This window comes from Tursiops truncatus, chromosome 9, assembly GCF_011762595.2.
Source record: "Tursiops truncatus isolate mTurTru1 chromosome 9, mTurTru1.mat.Y, whole genome shotgun sequence".
In the NCBI taxonomy this organism is placed as follows: domain Eukaryota; kingdom Metazoa; phylum Chordata; class Mammalia; order Artiodactyla; family Delphinidae; genus Tursiops; species Tursiops truncatus.
The window spans coordinates 47156033-47174740 of record NC_047042.1 but is presented as its reverse complement, the minus strand read 5'-3'; the positions used below and the strand labels follow the sequence as shown (position 1 = coordinate 47174740).

The 18708-nt window shown below is 39.6% G+C and overlaps 1 protein-coding gene across 3 annotated transcripts in view; it reads left to right on the top strand.

The window, feature by feature from the left end:
• The window catches only part of ASB4 (ankyrin repeat and SOCS box containing 4), a 122022-nt gene that overhangs the window by 38747 nt on the left and 64567 nt on the right, over positions 1-18708 (top strand). For all 3 annotated transcript variants that reach the window (XM_073809699.1, XM_073809698.1, XM_033863052.2), the window contains one exon: positions 201-343. In XM_073809699.1, coding sequence (XP_073665800.1) covers positions 201-343 — 143 coding nt within the window. The remainder of the gene's footprint in view (positions 1-200; positions 344-18708) is intronic.

Sequence of the window (18708 nt, the reverse complement as noted above, 5' to 3'; positions counted from 1 at the left end):
GGAGGAAATTGACTCTCTTTGATCTTTATGTTGCAGTAAAAGCTCTTTTACGCTTATTTTTAAGACTCTTAAAATGCATAGATCTAAGCAAATAAAATACTGTTTTTCCATTAAAATTTAAAAAAATGAACAAACACATGTAGCAAGGGCCACATTTATAAACCTTGTGCAATAAAATTCTCTTTTTATCTATCAAGCAGAGAGTACACAGATTTGCTCAAGATTCCCTGTCTACCCCTGCACCGCCAGGAGGACAGTAAAGCCTTGCAGAGGCTGCATCAGCTGGTACTTTCTCATTTCTTGTTTGCTGTGTGGACAGGCATTGCAGCTGTGGTGACTGACGGTAAGAAGACAGGCTGATGATAATTTTCGCACTTCCCCATCCATTAATTCATTTGAAACTAAAGGTAGGGTTTTCTTCCCTCTCCACCGCCCCCCCGCCACCAATTAGGAAAGATATTTATGTTTTATTTAAAATTCCTTTCTAATCTATCACCAAACAAGAGAAAGAAATTCACACATAACTCATAGTATATGACCCTGTTTACAAAGTAAGCTCAACCTTTTGTTTGTTTTCTTCTAGAGCTTTAAATTCAACTCCTATTTTATGCCATATTTCCATTTTCAGCCATCATTGACACCAGAGTGACTTGGTTCTTGATGGCCTCTTTGAAATGTCTCCTTTTTTCCTTTCCCCTTTGGCTCCATTCTTACTGTGTTTTCTGAAGTATCTATCCTGCCCGAATGCCAGCAGCCCTGTGACTTAGGGAAGAAGGTACATTTAATCCATTCTACAGAGGAACAGATGCTCCCTTCAACGAACGTGGCTGGCCTCACAGAAAACGGGGCTGGAGTCTGAGTCAGTTTTGATCCCCAGAGCTCCTGCTTCAGGGCCCATGTTATTTTCCCTTCTCTTTCCTGTGGGCTTCCTCCTTTGCAGAACAATGTGGATTCCAGTTCCTGCTTTTCTAACTACTGGAAAGAGGAGGAAGGTCAGGAGTGGCCGTGTCAAGGACCCTTGACACGCTGAGGAGGCCCCCTCTATTTCCACAGCCTCTGGTATACTTAAAAATGAAGACATGCCAAAGTAGGGTTGTACTGAACTTAAAATATTTACACTTAGCAATTACTTTTGTAGGAGGAACAGAGGCCCTCCAATGCTGTTAGTGTATCTCTGTAAACACATGTATCTAACCTCATTTGGGAATATAAACAAATGTCTGAATTTTTGGCCTGTAATGAATTTGAAGTCCTGGCCCAGTACCCTCTTGCCTCAGTGGAGGAATGCCCCAACCCTCAACATGAACTTCAGGGATCCAGAGGACAGTGATGGTAGCAACAGAAGATTTCAATTGGGACAAAGGTGGCAGGTTAATAACAGCTAATACCGTAGAGCATTTACTGTGTACCCAGGACAATTCTAAGTATTTTATGTGTGCTAACATAGTTTGCTTTCTTAGACAGCTACTACTGTTATCCACATTTTTATACATGAAGAAACTGAGGCACAGAAAGATTAAATAACTTGCCCAAGGTTGCACAACTAGCCATGGTACAGAGTCTGTACTTTCAAGCACTGTGCTACTCAATCTCTTACTGAATGCAAAGCAGAAACCACAAGGACCAGAGGGGGAGTGTGAGTGTCCTCAGACTCACAGCAAAGGGTGGTGTGTGGTGTGTGGTGGTAGGAGCATGACACAATATCACTAGTAAAACTAGGCGGGGCTCAGCAATGCGGTCCGTTTTGATTCTACCCCCGTCAATCAAATGATGGGGTGGTTGTCCCCAGGGCTGCAGGAGGTGGGGAAACAAGGTTGACCCCTGCACTCATATTCTCTCCCTATAGGCCATATGATGTGTTTAAACCGTAAGTGCCACTTTTCAGTGACACCTGGCATCAGATCTAGTTTCATAGGCGTGTGACTTGGGCAGTTGCCCAGAGCCCTGTGCTCTGAAAGATCCAGCACTTGTGTTAATCCTCTGTTGTCACCATCTTGAAAGTCGTAGTAATTTCTAAACAGGAGATCCCATATTTTCACTTTGCACTGGGCCTTGCAAATTATGTAGCCATTCCTGCGTGGAGTCCTGAGCAATCTGGAGAAGTCTGTACCTCCGATTTACCAGGAGAGACAAGGTTCTATTTCCTGTGATTCCTCTGGAACTGCAGTGCTGTAAATCTGCAGTTGCCTGTTAGTGGATTTGCATTTTACTGCAATGTAATGCTTGTCTTCACAGGGGAAAGCAGTCAGCTCTCACTAATAGGGGCTTTAAGGATGTTCTGCCTAGGTCCACGTGCATAACCTTGAGCAAAAAGGCTCAGGACAGACTCCAGATTCAACAGCGGGGCTAACTACAAGAGAGCCTCTTTGCAGAATGATAAAACATTAACACCTCAGCTAGATTTGCAGCCAGCCCCAAGCAGTGCTCCTGCAGACTCACACGGGTCCAACTGTACAATTTCAGCTCACGTCCTCCTGGAAATTTCTATTTCCCTCCTCACAGTGTTTGTAGAATTTAGCCATGCTATAGTTAAGTCAAGATTTGCCAGAACTTGTAGAGAAAATTCAAACTGCCTCAGTACAAGGAAGCTAATCTGATAAATCCTCCATTTCCTCTCTCAACCCTCCAGCAGTCTGGCACTAGAATAAATGATGGCTCACCAGTGGCGAGTTTCCATGGAATCAGTCGCTCCTGAGGCCTTTTCTGAAGTGAAGGGCAGTGAGCTGATTCTCTGTACCAGGGCAGTAATGATACCAGTGAGCAGAAACTATGTGGTGGGGGGGGGGGGGGGAAGGCAACTTCTCACAGAAGACAAAAAGGGAATTTTGTGCCTGTATCTTTCAGAGGAGCCAGAACCCTCATATTCAAGGAGATATTGGGGAGGGGCTGAATTAATAGTGATGGCCAACATCTTCTAGCATTTACTATGCCCCAGATACCCTTGTAAGAGCTTTACGTATGTCAACCCAGTTAATCCTTCCAACAAGCCAACGAGGTAGGTATTATGATGATGTCCATTTTAAAGGTGAAGGACCCGAGGCACAGAGAGGGTAAGCAGTTAAGTCAGGAGAGCAGCTGCGCGGCCTCGGCCGTAGGAGCTACAGGTTCATCCAGGACAATAACAGGCAGTGAGGAGTTCCTGGTGGGGCCGGCTGTGTGTGCAGCTGCTGAGTCTGCGTCCTGTTTGTCCTCACAATAAACCCCCATTAATGAGGGAAGCACGACTGGTCTCCATTGCTCTTGCAACCTGAAAGAGCCTATAGAATACAGATCCTATTGTGAATGCTTTTGTAATTTGGAGGTTTCTTCTTTTTTTTTTTGTAATAAATGGAATAATCAGCGCCTTAATGTATCCATAGGGAATTCAGGAGAGGGATGAAGAAGCGGCTCCTGTTTTTGAGGCATTTGCAATCATTGTTGGAGAGACAGAGCCAACAGATGGGGAACAATAGTGAGAGACTCAAGGGCTGGTGGAAGCGAAGGGTGTGGGAAATCAGAGAAGGGAAGGTGTTTACTCACTGACTATCAGGTTAGATGGGATGGGGGATGGAAAGAAGAAACTGGGTGGCTTTGGACACATTTCCTCTTTATACTTCACCTTCAGCAACTGTAAAATAAAGCCATAAATTATCTCAAAGACTCTTCTAGGATTTTTCAATGAATCCTGACCTTTTCTGTAAAGCTGGCTTTTTATGTGTGGTATTTGCTAAAAGCAGAGGCACACCTATAACAGATAGGGCCCAGACTGTACATCACATGATCAGGTTGATACAGTTTCCTGACCTCACGTTAGCTCCCAAGAGCATACGTGTCCTGAACTGTAGCCCATTAGCTTTTCTTGGCTATTCAATTGAATGATTACCCCAGCCGTTTATATATATAAACGGCCATTTGTATTTTTCTCTGTTTTTTTGGCCAAAATATAAAAATAGGATATACATAGACTATAGCAGTTAATAATATCTTATATGTTTTGATATTTTAAAGAAATAAAATTTATCACATGGGATAGTCAGTCATCTCACTCATTATCATTTAAATTTCTTTTCTTGGGTCTTTGGTTTTGTATATTTCTTTCAACATTCTAAGTTACTGTAGCCCCCAATAGCTGGTTATGATCACTTAACATACAGTTTCAAATCAATGAGGTCTGTGATGGAAATAAAACAGATTCTAAAAACTCATTTTTATATTATATGCATACCATGTTTTCAACAGCAAATTTTTTTTTTTTAAATTCAGAACAAGCATGTGGTTAAGATAAAAATTATCTGATGTTCCCAATCATTGAAATATAGAAACCATAATCAGGGAAGGGCTTAGGAGGTATTTTTGTGGTATGATCCTTAGGACGAGGTAGCTTTCTCTAACCTGACAAATATTCTGTAGAGCCCATAAACTAATTGTTCTTTAAGTGTGGTCCCCAGACCAGCAGCATTGGCACTGAACAAATTCTCAGGTCTCACCCAAACTTAATCAGAACTTTGAGAGTTGGGGCCCAGCAGTCTGCAATGTAACAAGCTTTCCAGATGATTCTGAAGTACCTTAAAGTTTGAGAACCCTTATCATAATTCAGGCTGCCAATAGAATAGAATAAGTCATCAGTTATATTTAATGACTATCTTTACTTACATAGTTCTCCCTATGCCCAGCTGGATACAGAATTTGGACATAAAATTACAACCCAGAGTATTGGCATTCCTCAGTGATTCCCATCATTGGTGGGGTTTAACATGAACTGCTCTATTTGCATTCAAGGCCTCCTATAGTTATAGACCCAAATCAGGTGTCCAGTGTTATCTTCTATTTCTCCGGTTGAGATTCTTTTTTTATAAATGTATCTATTTATTTATTTATTTTTGGCTGTGTTGGGTCTTCGTTTCTGTGCGAGAGCTTTCTCTAGTTGCAGCAAGCGGGGGCTACTCTTCATCGTGGTGCGCGGGCCTCTCACCATCTTGGTCTCTCTTGTTGTGGAGCACAGGCTCCAGACGCGCAGGCTCAGTAGTTGTGGCTCACGGGCCTAGTTGCTCTGCGGCATGTGGGATCTTCCCAGACCAGGGCTCAAACCCGTGTCCCTTGCATTGGCAGGCAGATTCTCAACCATTGCACCACCAGGGAAGCCCCGAGATTCTTTTTATTTTAGTAAAATTGGATTACCATTCTCTCCCTATGCCCTCACTCCCTGCCATGAGGGATAGTTGACATAGGTTAAGACTGGGAAGGGCCTTCAGTGAGTGGAGATATAGGGGAGAGCACATTCCTAGGTGGTGACACAGTGTAACCAAACACCTAATGTTTTTCGGTTTCTATCAAAATCCTATGTCAAATATCATTTCCTCTATGAAATCTTTCTTGAGCCTTCAATCAGAAGGTGTGAGCTCTTCCTTCCATAATACTCTCACAGTATATTCTGTTCTGCCCTGTTGTGTAGTCTGTATTTCTCATTTCTTTGATTCTACTGTAAGTTCTTGAGATCAGGGGCTGCATCCTGCTACTCATCCTGCTGCCACTCCTACCACTGTCAGACACATAAATAATAACTCTGTCAATAGTTGTTGAATTGTGGTATGCGGTGGCAGGACTGCCAGGCAAGCCCAGAGAGTCCTCTGACAGCTTCCGGCCAAGTCTGTTCACTGTATGAGTTGGGTGTACATTGCATGCCTGTCCCCAGATATTCCCTTGCAGGTAACTGACATTCATTCTTGTAAGATTTATAGAAAGTTCACAACCCGTGTTTCAAATACAAAATCCACCTAGGAAGGATCAAGAAATAAAGATCTAGAGGACAAGCCTAGCTCTTTTACCCCCTGGCGCTGTCAAGGGGCAGCCTAAGAGACACTAGAAAGGGCCGGGGCTGGGAAACGGGAACAAATCTTTGATTTCACAGTCTTGCCTGCAGCCTTGACTGACAGTAGCTGCTGCTTTCACCTCCATCTGTGGCTTCACGCCTTTTTAGAAGAGACTCAGGAAATCTCCTTCTCGTCTTAGAGGGAATATTTTCAGCCTAAGAGGAAAATTCTGAGCATGAGAAGCAAGCTTGCCTTGCTTTCCCACACCCAAAGACAGAGACTCATAAGACAATAACGGTCTGGAAAGAATCTAAAGACACGGTACAAAACATATTTAGTTTATTATTTTAAGTGTTCTTCTTAATACCATCGCAGTGAAAACAAACAGTAGACCGACAACCACCCTCCCCCTCCAAACAACGTTTAACTTATATTTATGTATTTGCTAACCACTCACATCTTGAAATTCATTCTATAACATCATAGACCCATGGCAAATTCTGAACAGAGAAATTCATTGTAGGAAAATATGATCATAAAAGATAGGGTTTAAGTGGATAAAACCCCCAAAAATTTAACCCATATTTATGATTTAATCTGGATCAAGTTTTATCTGCATTGGTGTAGGGTTTTTTTTTCCAGGGGATACTGCAGTTGTTTTTCCAGGTTCATTTACCGAGGAACACTGCCATCATGTGGCGTGGTGTGTTAAAGACAGCACATAAATGACAACTAACAGCATAGCTTTAATTCTCTCCAGAAAGATGTTCACAGCTTTTAAATGTGCTTTGTTGTTAGAAGCTGTATTTGTGGATTTCTTTCTAAGAGAGCACTCTTAAATATCTGCCGAAGGATGAACTCTGTGTGAGCTTTTGAATCCCCTGAATACATAGCAACCACAACAGAATATCACATATATAAAATAATAATTGAACACTGCTTGTTTTACAAATTTGTAAAGTTTTCATAAATTTATCCACTTTAAAGAGAGTAGGATGACTTTCTCGTGTGCACTAAAGTGGCTGCCTATTTTTTCTTCACACTGCTAAGTCCACTGGGGAGAGGAGGTATAAAATGAGAACTGTAGGGAGGCAGCATCAAAAACTAAAGTATGAAGCTTGACCCTAAGTCTGAGCCCCCACTTTGCCACTGATTAACTGTGGAATCTTGAGTAAGTCACACAAGCTATCTGGTCTCAGTACTTTTTTTCCTTAAATAAGTAGGTTTGATACACTTAAGTCAAAACTGTTTTCTAGTTTAAAATTCTGTGATTCTACTTGACAAGTAAGTAAGTTCTTGAAAAAGCAAGAATGCTGTTTTTCTTTAGGTAGATTATTTTCCTATGGTTTTCCTGTAACTGAAGCTTTGTCTGCATGACTCATCATGCAAAATTTTCTCTGTAAGAACCCAGAGATTATGTGTTATGTTCAGCAGTGCTCCAGAACAAACAGCTTTCACGCATTTTGTGGGCATTCACAGCTTAGTATCTCCACAAACATAAAATAAAGTTGAGGAATCTTTCTAATTGGTAAAAAGCTTACTGGCTTCTGAGAGCTGTAGGGTTTTTTTTTTTTTTTTTTTTTTTTTTTTTTTTTTGTGGTACGCGGACCTCTCACTGTTGTGGCCTCTCCCGTTGCGGAGCACAGGCTCCGGACGCACAGGCTCAGCGGCCATGGCCCACGGGCCCAGCCGCTCCGCGCCATGTGGGATCTTCCCGGACCGGGGCATGAACCCGTGTCCCCTGTATCGGCAGACGGACTCTCAACCACTGCGCCACCAGGGAAGCCCAGAGCTGTAGGTCTTAATAGACGTTCCAGAATGTTAGAAAAGACAACTCAGAACAGTCTGATGTCTTTAACACCTGAAAGGGAAGGGCAGTTTTCTTCCCTCTTGCTTTGTAAATTTGTCAAAATTAAAAAGCGGATGCAAATGCTGTGTATGTTCTGATGAGACAAAATTGTGGTAAATGATTCCCTCGAGTTGATTTTGTGATGTGTGTAACGGGGTGAGGGATGGAAATACAAGCTCTGCTGGGCGTTTGAACCATGCTGGAAGGGCATGTAAATGCAGGCCAGTTGCTAGGAGACCTGGAGCACAGAGTCAGTGCCCCCCTGTGTGCGCAGGGATGTTTTATCTCAAGAAACCTTGTCTTTCACAGTCAACGATGACATTAAATGTAGTCTGTCAAAATTCAGGTGGACCAGAGCTTGGTTATTGCTTGTGTCAATCCAGCCATTCTGTCATCCACCACTCATTAAGGGAGCAAATGAAAGAGAACAATGTAACATGGTGCCAGCGACCAAGAAGCCCTAGAAAAGCTCCGAGTGATGCACTACAAATTCAGTCTAAATACTCTCACATGGAAGACAGCTGGTTTGCTCGCCGATATTAATTCCAAGTGTGTAGTAGTGGCTAAAGAATGGCTTCAGCATTCCAAAGAGAAGGATGCCAGGCCACAAATAGAGTTCTAAGTGAAGATATGCTTGAGAAGGATTTTGAGCCCTATTGCTTACAAAGCAATCATTTCAGTCATTTGTGGGATTTTTAAAAACAGATTTTATGCTAAACACACGCTTCCAGTTTGTAATTCCACCAAGAACTTTAGAATTGAGACGGTATTAAGAGTTCTTCCAGCGCCCCCAACTGGTTGAAGACAGAAACTGACCCTCTCTGCGGGCAAGGGCAATGGGCAGCCCATTCAGAGAATGGGGCACGGACGTCTGCCCTTGTAAAACACTGTCAAGCTTTGCCAATATCCAGGAGACCCCGAATTCAATGAGAGAAAAAAAGAAAAACTAAAGACTGAGGAGTGGGTCTAGTAGGTCTCATTTTGATTTAGAGGAAACTGAGTCATTGAGAGGTATTTTGAATTATTTGAAACACACACAGCTAATTATCACCAGAGCTGGCAACACAACCAGGTTTCCCAGTCCAGTGCTCTTTTACAGTAACACCAGGAGCTACTCAGGAGAGTTTTCTTTCTCAGGAGAGTTGTGATGTTCTGTTAGCTCTCACTGATATGAACGGCAGCAACAGTAATCCTGTAATGCTTCTGGAATGCTTTACAACGTACAAATCACATTTATATACATTGTTTGGTTTGATTCTTTCAACCATGGAAATTGTTCTTATGAAATAGTATGCTTAGCACACAGACTTGATCTGCATTGTTACAAAAGTATAGCTGTAATGGTACTAGTTTGCAAGGTCTCTGTTATAAATCGTCTGCCATGCCCTGACATGAAGGGTGATATAGGGACCTTGGAGAACAGGGAATTGAAACCCTAATATAGTTTGAGAAATTTTTGTGTTTGCTCCACTTCAATACTGAATATCCACAAATAAAATGAAGTGTGTACTTTTCTGCTTATTTATGGAACATATAAAACTATCATCAATGATAAGCCATTTTTGAGAACTTAACTACCAGGCCAGACACACAGCAAATACAAAAATGCTGTTCTAAGTTTAACTTAGAGAATTGGACTTGGGTTCAAGAAGTATAAGAAATGAAATAAATGACATACATCAGTTACACTGTTAAGCTTTATTGAGCTTCAAAAATACCTGAAAAGAGGTAGAGGTATCTGAATCAGGATGGCCTTTTAGGGTCACCTCCTTTTCCTTATCTCAGGGCACTAGCATCTCCTGCTTCCGTGACCTAGAAAGCTCTCCCCCTAGATATCAGCATGCCTTGCTCTCACACTTCTTTCAGGTTTTTGCTCAGGGAAAGTGAGGACTTCTCTGATCATATATTTGAAATTGCCGTGCTTTCCAAGGCCATAACACCTTCCCAGGGCTAGCCTGGAAGTGGAGGGTGCTTTTTTTCACTTATTGGCCCAGAGGAACATACATTTTTCTGATCTATATACATGGGTGACTTATGAGCTGGCTGGGATCCTAGACTTTCCCTAGTTTATTATTCTCTATGGCATGTATTACCACCTGACAAACTATGTTTTTTTACTGTTTTTTTAATTGTCTGATTCCCCTATGATCCCTTCACTAGTAGACAAGCTCCATAAAGGTAGGGATTTTCTTCATGTGTTTACAGTGCTTAAGAAGAGCCCCAGCAGTGGCTAAGATGAACCCCTAATGACTCTCATTTCCTGGTATTCATGCCTTTCTTTTTCTTTCTCTTTTCCTTTTTTTGGCCACACTGTGTGGCTTGTGGCATCTTCCCTGACCAGGGATATAACCCGGGCCCCTGAAGTGAAAGCCTGAATCCTAACCAGTAGGCCACCAGGGAAGTCCCCCATGCTTTTCTTTTATCTTCATCTCACATCAAATCAGGGCAGCTCAGTGTGGCCAAAAGAATATGGTGGAAGTGGTGGTGTATGACTTCCTAAGTCAGGTAAGAAAAGGCATTGCAGCTTCCAACTTTCTCTCACGGGTTCTTCATTCTGGGGGAAGCCAGCTGCCATGTCATGAGGACATTGAAGCAGCCCCGTGGAGTACATGGACAGGAACCAAACTGCATGCACCAACTTGTTAGCTAAGTGACCAAACCGTTCTGAAAGGGGATCTTTTAACACCTAGCCTTTGAGTCTTCCAACAGAGGACTCAAATACCATGTAGCAGAGACAAGCCTTTCCCTTTCCCATAGTGTCCTGTCTGAATTCTTGACCCATAGAAACCATGAGAGATAATAAGTGATTATTATTGCTTTAAGGTCATGCATTTTGGGGTTACTTGTTATGTAGCAAAAGATGACTAATATAGTGCCTGGCCCATAGTAAGTTCCTAATCAATGTTTATTGAATGAAGAGGTAAATTAAGCAGATTTTTTCCTAGGCTACTTAGTGATCATAATACAATGCCTCACAAAACTCTATAAGAAGCCTTTGCTCCAATAGCAACATTGGTTTGGAGTCTCAAGGAGTAGGCTTGAATCTTGGATCCGTCATTTATTTGTCATTTAACCTTGTATAATTCACTTACAGTCTTTGCGTTCTTAGTTTTCCTAATCTGTAAACTAGAAATAATGATGACAATTGTAATTACACCACTAACAGTCCCAGCAACCTGAAAGTGCCCTGATGACTTTATAGATCCCTGGATCAGAGCTGTCCTGAAACCCATGCTTTAACTGGAATTGTCCATTCTGTAAACTGATAAATCTTTTTTATTATTTGTCAGTTTCAGTTGTTGGTGTTACCTATAACCAAAAGCAATCTTTATACAAAACATTAACACTAACATATATGACACAATAACAAACAAAACAAGATGGCATGTAATCAGTAAGATGCTGCATGGTAGACTTAAGTATAGCAGCTAAGAAGAAAAAGATACCAGATCAGCTTATCAACAATTTCTGTGGGCTGATGGCAAGGACATCCTAATTCATCTGCCTAGGAAAGTCAGGGAGGCCCAAGGGGTTCTGTTTTCACAGAAGTTTTGGTTTCTGTAGGTATATCTTAGAAGCCTTGGCTTCTGATTTCTTCTCTGTGGTTGCCTTTGATAGGTAGTTGCTGGCTTAGTAGCAAATTCATGTTTAAATGCCTTCAGGGACCAAGGAGCTATTTGTGCTTCAGAGAAGATACTCCAAGTGGTCAGACTATGTTGTACACAGACATCAAGAAAACAAGCAGCTGGGCTTCTGTGCCTGCTGCCTCCCCTATAGGTCCTCAGAGAGTACAAGAGGGTCTTCCAGGCCCCTTGCACAATATCATCACCTTGTTAGAAGGTTCTTCACTTTGCTCCGAGAGGAGAGGACACTGTCCTGAGCATTTTGCGAAACACTAATAAAAAACTCTTCTTACAGGATGGGGAGTTTTTATTTTTAAGATCAGAGGAGACAGGAATTTCTGACGGGCCTGAACAGACAGAGTGAAATATAGTCTCTGTGTAATTTTGCCTCTTGAGGCCTAGAGAGACGGTGGCTTGAAGCAGTGGTCTGGATAATGTGGAAAGCTCTCAAATGTGTTTTATTAGCATTGGTCACTTTACTTCCTATATATTAGAATGACCTTGAGGGGTATTTTAATTAAGCTGCTGTTTGTTTTCTAAGTGCAAATAATAATCTCTTAGTTTTATCCTCTGCCGCTCAGATAAATTGGTCAATAATTGATTTTTTAGCACAATAATCCAGATGACTTTCTCAATTTTCTGCATTTCTTCATGGAAATTTGCTTTGTTTTCTCAAAATATTCTGCAGAATTTGCATTTATTTATTTTTATAGTTATGGGATGGGACCGAAATAGCTTTGGTGGGAAAACTTAAAGTCCTTTCTTTAGGTCAGAATTATAAATTTGTTTCCAAACATTAAATCAATGCTTTTAATTTTCATTCTTAAATCGTGTACTTTGTAGCCCTCAGCCTTCAGGGCCAAGTCTTGATGTTTATCAACCCAAGGAAAGAAAGTATGAGAACACCCTAGGATATATTGGCCTTTGATAAGGTTTAAATCTCAATGCTGACTTTTAGAAATGCAATAGTTGTGAAAATCAGGCTTTAAGAAAATGAGGATTTTCTTCTAAATAATTGTATCTCCTTCTTTAGTATATCAAGAACCATGCTCAAAGGATTCAGGATCCAAAGTTTCTTCCACAATGCAATGACAGCTCTCCCACCTATGGAGGGAGGTCAACAAGCTTGCCGACCTAGGGAGACAAAAAGTTAAAGAGGAAGTAAGAAGTCTGAAACTGGACCCTTTTAGTCAGGAAGCCTGGAAGTCTTGAGGGATTATGAGAAGAGATGTAGGTTGATGGAGGGGTCAGATGCCACGTTCTCATCCCTAGTCACACACTTGTTTCAGAGTTGAACGTTGGTAGAGCCATGGAGAGGGGAGGGGACTTGGTAACAAGATATGCCTGAGGAGGTCTGAAGATGCTGAGAGCAGTGACTCAGCATCGGGGAGAATGTAGACGCCCTGGAGAACCCCAGCCCTCAGCTTAGGTCCATGTCCATTCTGGCCCCAAAAAGATGGCAAGAAGGTGGCTATAGAAAGCTGCTGGTTCTTCATGGTCTCTGTATGAAGTGTGAGAGAGTGACAGTGTGCCTGGAGAGAGGACACAGAGTTTCAGAGCATAGATTGGACTAACATAGCCAGAGGCTGTGGTATTTGAGGACATCAAGATTGGAGGCAAATGACTAGGATCACGTTCTCCAGTGGTGGATGCCAGAAACCTGAATACACCCAGACAAGACCAATTTAGAGGAGCCACTCTGCTATGAAGATCAGGGAGGGTCTAGAGGACAATGAGTTCATCTTAGGACTGCCTCTCCTCTCATGAGGTCATATAAGCTGCATTCCTACCCCTGACTGATCTTCACCTGGTGTACACTGGTCTAGTCATACTGGTTATTTATGGCTAAATTCTCTTCTAATTGATTCTGGATGCTAAGTATTAGTATTTTGAATTAGTATTGCTCCTATACATATCCCATATTTTCAGAGGGAAATCCATATTGGAAATGACCATATTAGAGGGAAATTCAAAATTCTCAAAGATAGAGACTTTTATCCAAAGAGACTGAGGATTCACCTAAAGAGACTGCTAAATATTTGGATCAGACTAAGCATATCCAGTTGGACTAAAATTAAGTTGTCCTTCCCTTTGCCACTAAGTTATGTAGAAAACCCATAAGGGGGACCAGATCAATTAATTGCATATAAACAAGCTATATTATTTCTGTACGAAATTCAGTGAATTACAACTTTGTGACAGTTTCTAGTGTACAGGAGATTGGAAAGATCTGGGGACTTCATTACTACTTAAATCCATTAGCTTAATTCCACATGGGCAGGGATTTTTGTTGTTGTTGTCCACTGCAGTGCTCTGAATAAGTGTCTGGCATATTGAAGGTCTGAGTAGGTATTTGTTGAAGGAATTACAACTGTAACACGAGGCAAGCTTGCAAAGTGCCCTCTAAGAATCCCAATACAATTTCAACAAAAGCAGAGTGTCCCTGGTGTCATCCATCAGAATCCTTTGTTTTCAGCTCCCTCTAGGAATATTATGTTCCATGTTAGGCACCAAAATTTAAGAGGGACATTTATCAATCAACTAAAGAGGATCCGGAAGAGAACAGGCAGGACAAGAGAATTCTGAAACTCACCCCAAAAAGAAACAGTTGACACTACCTGAGGAAAAAAGTGATTAATGAGAGAGAATGCTATTTTCAAATGTTAGAAAGAGTATAATTGTAAATGTGTAATTGCATGTTCATAATTAGACTTAATGGGAAGAAATTATGAATAGGCAGATTTTGACTCAATATAACAAAGAAGCTCTGACTTTAACTTTCCAATAATGGAATGAATTGCTTTGTGAACCACAATGTGAGATTTAATTATGTATTATCTGATACTTCCTTTTCAATATTCATTGGTATTTGCCTCCCTCCCTCTCAACTTATTGTTTATCCTTGAAAGCAGAAAATGTAAAATTTGGAACGGTAAGGTTAGATTAAAAACTTTATTACTGTAAGAATTATGGAGCCTATTAACTGATCACCCATTATCTTAGTCCCTCGGGTCACAAGGTGGCAAACTCAAATATGAGAACATACCCTTGACTGTTGGGTCTATATCTCACTTGGGTTTTCTGATGTCCATCACAAAGTGAAATTGCAAATTTTGTAAATCAGCTAAGATTTCATGAGGTTGATGAAAACGTTGGAGAACTGCCCAAATCACATACAAAACCATTTACTAATGGCAATTTGTCAGTGTTATTTCTGTTAATAATTGCATAAGAAAAGTTTGAGAGCGTGAGGATTTGACTGGTGTTTTAGAGGGAACTCCAGCCATTGAGTTTGTATGTCATTGGAATATCAAAGGATGAAGAAAGGCCCTTGGCAAATCTGTTGAAGCTCTTGAGTACGTTTGTAAATATGATTCTTTTTATATATTAGTTTGACAAAAACCATTCAAAAGGTAAAGTATGTTGCTTCATGTCATTATGAAATTGAATCAGAAGAATTAAATATCTTTCTCCGAAAATAGTAAACATTGTATTTTGTGGTTCTATGAATTATACAAGTAACTGTCAGCCTACAAGTTAAATATTAGATGAAAATATGTTCCCTATAATTTTTGCTTTTCTTTTTCAAGATGAATTAAGAGAACCCCACCCCCACCCCCCAACTGTGAAATTCAGTCTTAATTTTAGGTAGTGTGAATTTTCGTTATCTTTTCCAGGACTAATTATCCTCCAATAAAGTAAAACTCTATGTCTCTGTTTCCTCTACCGGGAATGCTTTTCTTTCTCTTAGGTTTGTCAAAAAGGGCCAAAACATATCCATCAATAATTGCTATACTTGAGTCACGCATGTGGACATAAAAGGAACAGTATCTTATTCTCAACCAAGCATAGTGCTAAGGACGTTGTAAATAATCAATGAATAATTCTTTATTCATTCATTATTCATTTATTCGTTCATACTGAACACTGAGGGCAGGAGAATGATTTAGTTCCTTACTTTATGGAATCTACAATTCTGTGCTTATGCTGCGTTACCAAGTTATCGTTATTAATACGTTCAGTGCAGAAATACATTTTTATCACAAATGTAATTTGTGCTCATTGTAGATGACTTCAGAAAATAAGAAAGCGATAAAGAAGAAATCAGATGTAATCTTAGCATTAGGAGATAAAAGCTGATGATATTTGGGAATTGACGCATGCGTACAGAGTTTTCTTCCTACGTGTGCATTTAGTACACATATTTATACATTATATAGATAGAGACAAATTATGTAAATATATACATATATTTGTACATTATATAAGTATAGATTTTTGTTTGTTTGTTTGTTTAATTTATTTATTTATGGCTGTGTTGGGTCTTCGCTTCTGTGCGAGGGCTTTCTCTAGTTGCGGCGAGCGGGGGCCACTCTTCATCGCGTTGCGCGGGCCTCTCACTATCGCGGCCTCTCTTGTTGCGGAGCACAGGCTCCAGACGGGCAGGCTCAGTAGTTGTGGCACACGGGCCTAGTTGCTCCGCGGCATGTGGGATCTTCCCGGACCAGGGCTCGAACCCGTGTCCCCTGCATTGGCAGGCAGATTCTCAACCACTGCGCCACCAGGGAAGCCCAGTATAGATATTTTTAAAGAATATTTATACTACATATACTATTTTATAAATTACTTATCTCATAGATATTTTAAAATCAGTATATATCTACCTAGTCATAATGACTGAAGGGTGTTTCATTACATGGATATGACATAATTTGTTTATCAAATTTTTTGCTGTCAGTCACTTAGATTGCTTCCATGTTTTTTACTATTGTTAACAATATAATCATCTATATATACATTTTTATTCATTTATCCATCCATTATTTCAGGACAAATACTTTACACTATGTTAAGCTTGAAATTTTATCTTCTTGAAGATTTAAAATTAAGAATATTAACAAAAATCTTAAACATTAAAAAAAGTTAATCTACCATATTAGAAGTCAAGATAGTCGTTGTCATTGGGGGTCAGGTGAGTGTTTGGATTGAAAAGTGACATAAAGGGAGTTTCAAGTGTACCTGAACGACTCTGTGGTTCGACCTGGGGGTTGGTTACAGGGGTGTGTTCATTTTGTAAAAATTGGACAAGCCGTATACTTATGACTTGTCACTTTCTACTTTCTTGTATTTGTGTTACACATCAATGAAATAAGTTAAAATACTATGTTACAATTTGCATCAATGTCTATATGCTTATGTAAATTCTAAGAATTGAATACTATTATCATTTTTAGTTTTTTTAAATTCATGTTGCTAATTATTCTGCAGAAAGTTTGCACCAGTTTTGACTCCCACAGAAAATATATAAAGTGTAATTTCTTTATGTTCAAATTAACATTTACTATCACAATTTTTCTAATTTGTAATGATTTGTACATTTAAAAATTGAGTATTTTTCTCTCTTGGAAAATTTCAAACTTACAGAAAAGCTGAAAAAATAATATCATGGTCATCCGTAAATCCCTCATTAGATTTGCCAATTTTAATTTTTTGCCACATTTGCTTTCTCTCTCTGTCTCTATTTACATACACACACACACTCACATATCTATACACGTATATATGTATACATATATATACACATTTATTTTTGTATTTCTGAATTATTTGAAAAGAAGCTTTAGGCATCATGACAGTTTACCCCTTAAGAATAAGAATATTATTCTGTATAACCACAATACTTTTACCACACCTTAAAAAATTAACAATAACTCTATATTATCAAGTAATATCTAGTCCATATTCATATTTCCACAACTGTACCAATATAGTCTTTTCTAACTGATTTTTTAAAATACAAGATTAAATAAAGTTTACTCAGTCATTGCATTTAGCTGTTTTGTCTCTTTAGGCTCTTTTTACCTAAAATAATCCCCTACCACCATCACCCTACCCTGCTTTCTTTCATGATGTTGAAATTTTTCAAGTCTAAGTCACTTGATAACCTTCTGTTTGTTTTCAAATGTGCATGACCATGCTTGATTTTGCAGGCTCTTATTACAGAATTTTATAGGTTTTCAGAAGCACATGTATCAGCCACTGTAACAAATTTTCATTTGTGGCTATTGGTTAATCAGAGCAAGACATTGGATCTCCAGTTGAGCACCAGATGTTTTTACTGAGGGGAAAAAAAAGAAAAGTTAAGAGCTTTTAAATCTTACATTATTACTTTGATTGTATAAGAAATAATAGTGACATTTCATTCTCTGAAATGTATTGTGAGGGTTTTCCTTCGTATTGATACACTATGTTATTCAATGAATTAGTTAGTATAGAACCAGTTTAAAAGACCTGAGAGTGCAGTGACAGCCAAGAAGGATATTTTGAAGTTTAAAATGGTCCCTATATAAATAGAACGGATCAGCATAACTTTGGGATAAAATTAGCTGACAGTTTGTGGGCTCTCTAGCATGTGCCTGTTAGCTTGGTGCCGCTCTCCTGATAAATCACAATACAGCTTCCAGAGGGAGAGGAAGGATGGACAGCACGGCTGCCCCTATCACTAAATCTGCAGCTGCCAAGTTAGTTAAGAGAAATTTCCTTGAGGCTGTAAAGTCAAATGACTTCGGAAAATTGAAGGCCATTTTAATCCAAAGGCAAATAGATGTGGACACAGTTTTTGAAGTTGAAGATGAGAATATGGTTTTGGCATCTTATAAACAAGGTAAAAATTATAGGTGTAATTGTAAAATCGATAGAAAATGGATTTGTTTTTTTAATGCACAGCATTAGTCACCCAACCTAAACCGGTAGCTCTTACTATTTCTTTAAATATATACTTAAAAAATATTTCTAATGTAATCATTTCTTTCTTTTTAAACTAGACAAGATCATGAGCTGGTATATATATAAATATATTTTTTCTTCTCTTTACTTTCCTTCTCTTTTCTTTCTGTATCCCTGTGCCTAGAATTTGAAATCCTGGATAATCATATTTAGTAATGCAATTTTCCTCTATTTCTAACTTTATTTCTTCTTATAAGTACATAGAATAAAGAAACCGTCTCTAGATTATGGCTAAACAGATTGCTGAGATCTAATCCAGACAGTATGACTGGCTTGGGAACAGGCTGCCAGCCCTCTGTTAACAGGGCTACTTAAAGATATATCATCTCTACATCCACCTGGAGGAAGAAGAGGATTTTTGCCCCTATTTGAAGGGTTAATAAATGGGAAAGGCTGTACCGTGATACACCTTTATGATCCTTGTCATTTTAATGAGTTTTCAGTTCAGGCAGAAAAGCTGAAACCAGAAAAGCCAAAAAGTTAACTTTTTTCAGTGACTACAGTGATAGATCAAAATTGTAGATCTACCTAACATGGAGTATCTGCCTTATGAAGAACTAAGGATAGCAAAAATTAGAACTGAATTTTTTTTTTTTTTATCACGGGATTTTCTGGAACCCATGCTTAATAAGTCAGAAATAAATTAGAAGTGAGCAGATTC